This window comes from Phragmites australis, chromosome 22, assembly GCF_958298935.1.
Source record: "Phragmites australis chromosome 22, lpPhrAust1.1, whole genome shotgun sequence".
NCBI classification, from domain to species: domain Eukaryota; kingdom Viridiplantae; phylum Streptophyta; class Magnoliopsida; order Poales; family Poaceae; genus Phragmites; species Phragmites australis.
This window is the reverse complement of record NC_084942.1, coordinates 4104083-4113408: the sequence shown is the minus strand read 5'-3', so window position 1 is coordinate 4113408 and position 9326 is coordinate 4104083. Positions and strand designations below refer to the sequence as shown.

At 38.3% G+C, this 9326-nt stretch overlaps 1 protein-coding gene across 2 annotated transcripts; it reads right to left on the bottom strand.

The window, feature by feature from the left end:
• Positions 1-491: 491 nt before the first annotated feature.
• Positions 492-5268, bottom strand: LOC133904913 (calcineurin B-like protein 6). Of its 2 annotated transcripts, none has more exons than XM_062346558.1 (9): positions 5121-5268; positions 4562-4728; positions 4367-4449; positions 4194-4253; positions 3604-3712; positions 2881-2933; positions 1972-2052; positions 1767-1879; positions 492-780 (listed from the first exon to the last, which is right to left on the bottom strand). In XM_062346558.1, exons 2-9 carry the CDS (start codon positions 4674-4676, stop codon positions 723-725), a joined length of 672 nt encoding a protein of 223 aa, XP_062202542.1. In that variant the 5' UTR covers positions 4677-4728; positions 5121-5268; the 3' UTR covers positions 492-722. The 2 variants fall into 2 exon arrangements, with proteins under 2 accessions (XP_062202542.1, XP_062202543.1); XM_062346559.1 differs by lacking the exon at positions 5121-5268 and adding an exon at positions 4926-5102.
• Between the last annotated feature and the right edge of the window lie 4058 nt (positions 5269-9326).

Genomic DNA, 9326 nt, shown 5'->3' with positions numbered 1-9326 from the left:
ACTAAACGTAAATGATGAAATCACTTTATTGTAACTTAAAAACTCTGGATCCTGCATAAAATATCAAACAGGGCCTAAATATCTTCCCAGTCAGTATAACGATTGGTTAAAGTGAAGAACAATACCCCACTGTGAAATATAACCAATTAAGGCTCGCGTCATGCCTCTGATGTATTTCTGTCGTCCTACATCGAGCTTCAGTAGGTCTCGCTCTGGCTTCCCAAATCGAGTCTGATATACTCAAGCACAAGAAGTTGTAACCGTCACTTTGTAACAGGCAGTCTAGGCATTGTTCTAGTTCCAATATACTGAAACATAACAGGTCATGCTCACATCCGGCTACGTACTTTCCCTCGAGCGATGGATGGATACCTGCATATCGAAATTATCCAATGTATATCTATAAAAACTGAAATTGATGATAAGATCAACAAAACGAGCAAGTTCCTTTAACGGGAAAATAGTATCACATGACTACACATTTCTCAGGAGAAGCCAGCAAATACAAGTTGATAAGCAATATATCTGAAGAACATTTTATAAATACATGACATAAAACTCATACTGATCCAATGTAGAATATACTCAACTATACAAAAGCACGCTTGAAGAATATTGTCGTGACAATATATTCACATTTAAATGAAATAAAAACACACAAGTGCCCCCATAGAATCTAGTCTGTTGTGCTCTGGCTTGGATGGTGTCTTAGAGCTTGGATCTCACGCATCCTCTACCTGAGAGTTGAAGACAAAGCTTGGAAAAGTTGTTGTAATGTCCCTGTTCAAAAAAGTAATTTATAATAAGATCAACACTGCCGTGCACAATATTAGTCAAATAACATATGCAGATTCAGTCAAAATATTCCATAGGGTATTAAATTTCCACTTCATTACAACGCAGAATTGTTCCCTTCAATTTCAAGTCAATCTTGAACAGCATCATGATGTATTTTTGACTTAGTTTCAATTTGCAGTCATGATAGTGTCCAGTCAGCATAGATTATCGCCATTTCTTCCCAGAAAAAAAAAGTTATGATGAAGAAGAACAAGCACTCTGTAGCAAGCAAGGGTTGAATGATAATACACCCTCTGTTTCACTATATCTATCCATGCACTCGAGAGTACCTGTTTCAAAATATTTTTTCCTGAGAGACAGCAATGGTGTTTTCTTGTGATTCTTCCTGCTATGACCCTCATAGTATCCACATAATACTTTTGTTATTTCCAGCAAACCTTTAATGCAAAGTGTGGCCTTTGCTCTACTCCATGTATTATGTGGATATTACGTGAGGCAAACTTTTAATGCAAAGACAAAAGTATCATGTGCATATTACTTGAGGCGTAACAGGAAAATGACAATAAAACACCAATGTTTCCACCCGTGGACAAATATTTTGAAACTGGGGGAATAGATGGTCTAAGTTCTGTGCTATTTGAAATAGCATGGTCTGGAAATTAGTCAATAATGGCCTGTTTGGCTGAGCTCCATCTTCAGTTTATGGGCTCTAGAAGCTAATTTCTGAATATGGCAGTCCCATAGTTCATTTTGCACTCTATAGGACCTGGGCTTCTACAAAACCCGGTTTCGGAGCAAAGTGTTAGATAATTTCTTGGCTCCAGCGAAAAAGCTTGACTTCAAAGCCATGCCAAACAGCACCTAAGAATGTAACTTACTGAGGTTCACATATCGCAAGGAGCCCAAGTAGATGTTGCGGAAGAAAACTCAAGTTCTTAAGAAAAGGACAAAATGTCAAGAATACTGACCGAAGATATGGCAGAGTCATATTCTTCAACAAAGATGGATGCCTCAATACAAGGTTGCGCCATTCCTCCTTGTCGATTTTCCCATCATGTTTTGTATCTGCTTCCTCAAATGTCTAGTAACACAGAAAATGAAATTTGTGGAGTAAGAGACAAAGCATAAATTCAATAAATATACACCCTGTAAGGAAATACAGGTGTTCTATACCTTGTCGATAATGCCTTCTATAATATCATCTGAAAGATTCATTCCTGATTCAGCAAGTGTTGCGACCACCATTTGCTTGACCTGACAATCAAGAAGGTACACAATAACATTTTTGGCGCTGCTTTCTACACTTGATGTTAAATTGGATAGAGTAAATTACACAAAACTACATGTAAGTTGGTAAAACAGTCACAAAACTACAGATTTAAGAGTTGTATCGCAGAACTACAGATTTAGTGCATCCTTGTGTCGCAAAACTACAAATTTTAGAAGTTATATTGTAAAACTACAGATTTAGTGTGCAATGTATCGCAAAACTACAGATTTAGTGTGCCAAGTATCACAAAACTGTAGATTTTACACAGCTACAATATGTAGTTTTGAGATATATTGACACACTAAATATGTAGTTTTGAGATAAATTTACACAGTAAATTTGTAGTTTTGCGATACACTTCTTAAATATGTAGTTTTGTGATACATTGGCACATTAAATCTGTAGGCTTGCAATACTACTACTTAAATCTGTAGTTTTGTGGTAATTTTGCGAAACTATCTGTAAGTTTATGAAATTTACTCAATTGGATATGCTTCTTCCAAGCAAATAAAAGAACAATCCTCAAAAAGAGGTTTGTATGAGGGCCTCAGTTTAGACTTTAGACACATAAATGTTCAGCCATTTCAAATTGACAGATAAAAGTCTACAGCTGCTCGTAATTTTCATTGCAGCAGAATTATTTGCTAAAATAGGAACATGACTTGAGGGGATGAATAATTGCTCTAACATATAGGGTACTGTAGCACATATAGGAAAAATAGCTGCACCATTCCACGAATAAACAAATCAAATACTTTAAAACATATAGCACAGAAAAAAGTGTTACTAAAGAATAAGCAAAAGGAAGGTACCTCTTGCTTTTCAATGAAACCTTGTTGTTTGAGATCATACAGTTTGAAAGCAACTGCGAGTTGATAAGGAGTAAGATCACAAGGATGAATGATTTAATATGAAACAAGAACAATAATTTCTCACAGAAATGACTACCGAGCAATATTTAAAATCAATTGAATGGGTTAACCATATACTTAAGTCTAAATATTTCACCATGAATAGTTGCCAGACCTAAAGATTTTGCATTTTCTTGAAAACAATGATGCAGGCCTTGTACTAATATATGCTAAAGGCCTCTGCAGGAAACCAAATCAAAAGTAAATTCTCCAGTTGCAACAACTAGGATTTTAATGGCAATCCAGTTAACTTGTGCAAGGGGGTGAATGTCTGTCCAGCATTAACAATGTTCATTCTTTTGTCGAAATGTTGAACATAATATGCGTAGCAGTTCCAGCTGCATATTGTGTCCACATACACATCAAAGGATCTGCTAGTTAATCCAACAGCTAACTGCTTTTTCATGATTTGGTAAGCAGTAATGACTTAAGATAATGTCTTGAACAATTATAACAAAGAAAAACCGTGACTGGATACTCAATCATTCGATCATTTATGTGGCACTATCAAGGATAAGCTTGAAAGAAAAGAGAATCCACCTTTCTTTCTAAAAGAAACTACTGGAATGAAATCAGCTCCTGGTAGGGGGCATTAGGATAAATAAATAAAGCATGATGGCTTACAATCAATTTTTTCATCAAGTGGTGCATTAGGATGGAACACAGAAAGAGCTCGAGCAAATTCCTCAAATTCAAGAATTCCATTATGCTTCGTGTCGAACAAATCAAATACCTAAGTCAATGAATTGAAAACAGAACGCTTTAGTGTTGACTTCAGCTCACCCCAAAAGGAACATACATAAGCATGTTTTGAAAGTCAAACTAATTTGTAACAACAACAGAGAGTTTACATTTAGCAGTCCCTTGCCTAATTGCAGGTGGGTGATTACACATGCAAACACATAGAAATATGTGTGCATGCACGCCCACAGAAACATGCGAGTGGCAGCATGACCACATAATTGAAGCTTAAAAAGATCAGGGTCCTGCTGTTTCAGATAACTTGGTGTAACGTCACCAAATGCCAATGTTCATACAACACACAGTGTACCATTGATCCTTTTGTGATAGGCAACTAGAATTGTAATGTGACCCAAAATAGCGCAAAAGGACACAATAAATGGGCAAGAACAGACAAGACATCATGAACAGAGCAACAGGGATTTTTTTCATGACAACAAAATTTTCACTAAATAAAGCTCCTTTGGACATACCCGATCGGCAAACATGCTATCCTTTCTGTTTGACTTAAACAGGGCTAGTTGGAATTCGTCCTGCAGATAAGACAGTCAAAGCCTCAAGGAGAGATTGGGCATCATGGCCTCATAGGTTATAAAATTGTCAGCCACCGCACTTGATGCTCAACAAGTTAGCTTTACTTACAGACCTTATTAATCAAGCCATCATCAACCACAGCACTGCTAATCTTCTTGAACAATTCATACAGCGCCTCTATTTCATTCACATTAACTGCAAAATGACAAGGATTTTTCCGGTGAATAAAAGGGAAGAGACATGAAAACAGCATCTAATATAGCACAAAACTGATTCTATAGAAGTAGATGAGAGTAAAAGAACATACAAACTGTCTCCCTAGCCAGCCGTTCCGGATCCTCGAGGCCCTTTGGCCGATTGGGTATGTCAAGATCGCAGCACTTGAGAAGGACAGCAGCGAGCCGTCGAAGGAAGTCCACCATTTCACACTCTACCAACAGCCAGCCAAATCAACCAAATCAACGCGGCTCACAGCTGCAAAGACCAACAAGGAGATCAGGCCTCATGACCACAGTGTTCGAATTATTTCGGTGACCAGATGCCACCACCACCCAGTTCCCATTCCGGTTGAATGAAAAAGCACAAAGGCCGAATCCAACTGCTTCCCAGCTCAGGATCACTGGATCAAGCTCAATTGGACAGCGCAAATCAAATCCCTGACCCCCCGATACCTCAAGCACAAAATCAAGCCAGAAACCGGATCCCGTCGCCGCCGCTACACCCTCGTCGTCAATAGTCCGCATTCTCTCCTCGACTGCCGGCGTCTACGCGTGAGTGGCACGACCATCTAATCCGCCGCACCAGAGTTCCGGGGCTGAGAGGGGGGAACTGGGGTCCGAGGAGACCAGTGGGGCAGTCGAACTCACCGCATAAGGGAGGGGGAATTGGCGGCTGCCGGCGGCGAGGAGGGGCGGCGGGCGGTGGGGAGGGGGAGTGGGGGGGGGGGGGGGAGAGGGCGTGGAGGGAATCGACGGAAGAGCAGCGCCACGTCAGCTGTTCTCGAACAGATTAACCGTGTGTTTGGGTGGGCGTAAACGGAGAGCCCGGATAGGATCGTCGGTGGAATCCAACCAAATCAAATCATACGAAATTGTAATAGATATCTGGAATATTCTATTCAAATACCGAACCGATCTGTACAGATCTGTCAACTCCGCTAACTATATATGATTAGTGATAATTAATGATTATTAATAGTTATTAAGGATTTTTTTAAATATTAGTTACAATTAGATATTATTAATCATAACTAATTATTATTGTGGGTATTTAGTAATAATTAATTAACGAGAATTAGTAATGATTAGTACTTAAATAGCCGTTTGTTGATAATATAATATATGGCTTTTAAGCAACTAAATATATTCTTGCCTCATCATATACATCCAACAATTAAGTTATATATGGAATAATACATGGCTTTTAAACAATTAAATAATTAAGTTATATATGAATATAATACAAATATATTTTCGTACCATTATATGCATCTAACTAATAACATATGTGTACCACCTTATCTAAAATCATTCCATTCAGATAGGTCCCATATCATTCAACTTCATTCAACCAACCAGACATTACCTAATCCGTTAGTCTTCCTTCTCCCAGATTCTAGATTTTTATTTTTATATTTTAATTTATCAAATTTAGTAATTTTAAGCAACCGTTGGAAAAAGTAACCACTATAGATGTCCACCGGCCGTTGATTGGATAAAATGTTTATTTTTTAAATATGTCGTTCATTGAAAAAGCAACAGGTGTGTATCGCTTCTCTATATTTTTTCAAGTGGTTATCTAAAATTATAAATTTAAAATATAAAAAATAAAAAATCCAGATTCCGAGCACGTTCCTGGGCTGGGAAGTCGGCTTCTGCGATGGTGGTGAGGTTATTAGCCAAGTTTTGTGACTATAATAAGTAGGCTTTTTAGTACTGTTCTTTAATGGGCGGGATTATATCATAAAGAACACTCTTGGAACAGGGTTGTCAAAAAAATCTTGAGATTCGTGAGTTATTTGAACTGGACTTGCTAAAAGCTCAATTCCAGATTGCTTGTCTAAGATTCAAGTTAAACTTGAGCCTGGCTCAAATCTTGCGAGCCTAAATGAGCCAAGCTCAAATTTAGCTCGTAGTTTACGAGACTCTTATTCTATTTAATAATTTAATAATTTATATATTTATTAGGAATAGAGAAGAAAATTTATAAATTTTAACTATTAATGGGTCTACTCAAGCTGAGTCAAACTTTAGTCAAGCTAAACCTTGCCTCTAAACTCGGCCGGCAACCTAGGGTCGCTCGAGCTCAGCTCATTTACAACCCTACTTAGGAATATAGTAATTAGAGAACACGGATTGGGAATTTTTTTTACCGGACGAAATATCACATATTATCATTTTTTGCGATTACATAGTGCGCACACCAAACTCATACACCCATAAGTGTATCTATCGCACACCTATAGATTTAACAAAAAAAACACTCGTGCGTGTATAAATTATATACAACAAGGATTTGAATCCACCGGCTCAGCATAAAGTGGTTCCCAAGAATGCCATATATTATCGAAACCTACATGATTTCAAAACGCATAAATAGGATATAATCATATGTACATTGTAAGATGCTTTGGCACAAGTGCTTAATGAGAGAGAACGTTGATTTATCACTAAGCACTTGTATAAAAAATTCTTCTATTCAACGCAACAGGTGCTTAAATAGATCGAACCGTCCTTGTTACACACCTGAAGCAAACTGAAGCATCCTTTCTTCGTATAAGCACCCACCCCATATAACAAGATAAAATAAAACCGCTTTTTTTAAGCACCTATTTTAAGCATCCTATTATACCTGCTCTAAAAATGTGTCATATCTATTGTCACATCCGGTTTCAAAAGAACAAATCAGATATATTCCACATATATGCTATGATCAAATTTCATACATACGGTGATTTCATAAGTGATAACATAACAATATTATTATATAATAATAAGATTCATTACAAAAGAACACGTAGGTATTAAAGAAAATACTAAGGTAACTTCTAGCGGTAGTAGGTCCTTTATCAATTCATAGGCGTTGTTCGGAGGAACGCCAACCTAGAACATGTTCATTCGCCTAAAACTCAGCTCTATTAGTCGGGATATCCTCGAAGTCCTCACCTTCTGAGCAGCATCAAGAGGTTGAGAGAAGGTAAGCGTAAGTACATGGAGTACTCGGCAATTGTGGAAAAACATAACATGAATACTTAAGATAAAAAAAGGCTTAACTCATATTTACTGCATCTATATCATCCTATTCTAGGACTCAAAAAGGACTTAGCAATCCAATTTACTTTATGTGACCACACCAACATTAAAGAAACAGCTCATCGGATTCTATCAAACTACCAGACTCACCAGATATTCCATATCTAGTTACCAACTTATTGGGATACCACCATCCGACTGCCCAAAACTAACCATCCAAAATCCCCACTAATCATGAAGAAATCTAAGTCCTCTCTTGACCATGAGCACGACTGATCAATCAGGGGTAAATTCTGCAGAGGTTGCACACTTTACCCACGAGTCGTGATTCCTGTTTTGCTTTACACTTCCGGGGTGTAGAGCCGGGGTCTCGGTATAAGACATTTACAAAGCGTCTCTAAATCCATATGCATCCTCTAAAGTTTCACCGCTACCAGGGATTTTATCCACTCCAGAGGCCCCCTCTTATACTACTCAACCTTCCATGGGTGCGTACAAAATAAGGAGAACATCTAATTAATTGGTCTAGCCGTATCCATATAAGCCTCATAGTTGCGCTGTTCAATCGGGTTACATGCTTCAAGAACCGATCCTTAGGATCTAAAGAAGGTACTCGCACATTTACAATGTGCACACAATAACCATACCAACCAAACCAACCTGCCTAGATCTATATGATCTGTGTTGCTACAAAAGATTACATAACTTGGTTCATGTTGCATAGACCATTAATCAGATTAACACTCAACCCACCCTACTTGACAACATGACTAAGCATTGCTACCCGTGACACATAGACTGCAACACAAGAGATAAGGATAATCACAAAAAGTACTAATAAACCATAAATATAGGATTCATATTGACAAGTATGCATGTAGAAAGTAAAAGATACACTTTCCTACAATAGGATCAATGTGATCAAGGACATTTGCTTTCAATAGCGGGTTGCTCAAACTCTTAAAGTCTGGTCCTGCAGGTTCACGAACTGCTTGTCTCCTATTGCAATAACGCACACCGTAAATAAGTAAGCATAAACATCTAAGAACAATACACCAATCAGTAGCAAAAAAACTACAAAAATCCTACTAACGAAGAGTACTCACTGCTACGATCGCGTGAGCGCAAGAATCACCTAAAACGGAGCTATAACAGAAAAGTTATGATAGTTTGAAGCTTTAGGGGCCTTTCTGTAAAAGAACAATAGCTAAATTGTAAAGATAGAAAGTTCCAGGGACTTATTTGTAAAATTTTAGGGATATATTTCTACTTATATAAAAGTTTAGGGGGCTACAAGTAAAATGACAATATTAACAAGGGATTTTTATGAAAACAGAAAAGTTTAGGGACCTAAATATAAGATTACCTAATTTTAGGGAATAAAAGGGTTTAAGTATTGAAAAATATATTTATTGTGTAAGCATGATGTCATCGTTGATTGGGCTTGCTGTCCAGGCTCAGGTGTGTCGACGTGGCTTGCCACATCGGACAAAGCTGCTGATGTGGCTACGACATGTGGCGCTGATGTGGTAAGGCCGACTGGGCTACCTCTATTTAAATTTAATCTGTTGATCTCACGACCGACGGCTACGATTCAAAGGGGTGAAGGGGTATTTAAACCTCTAATATTAACCGCACGCGATGGATCCGACAGCTCAGGGCGATTTTGGAGGGTTTAGCAGCCGGTGGTGATAGGAAAATGGTGGTGCCGCCATGGGCATTGCCGGAGCATCGCCAATCCAGCTATACGAGCTAGGGGGTCTCACTAAGAGCTTCGAGGCGGTCAGAGGTGGCTCGGTGGTGGCCGACGACGGTGAGATG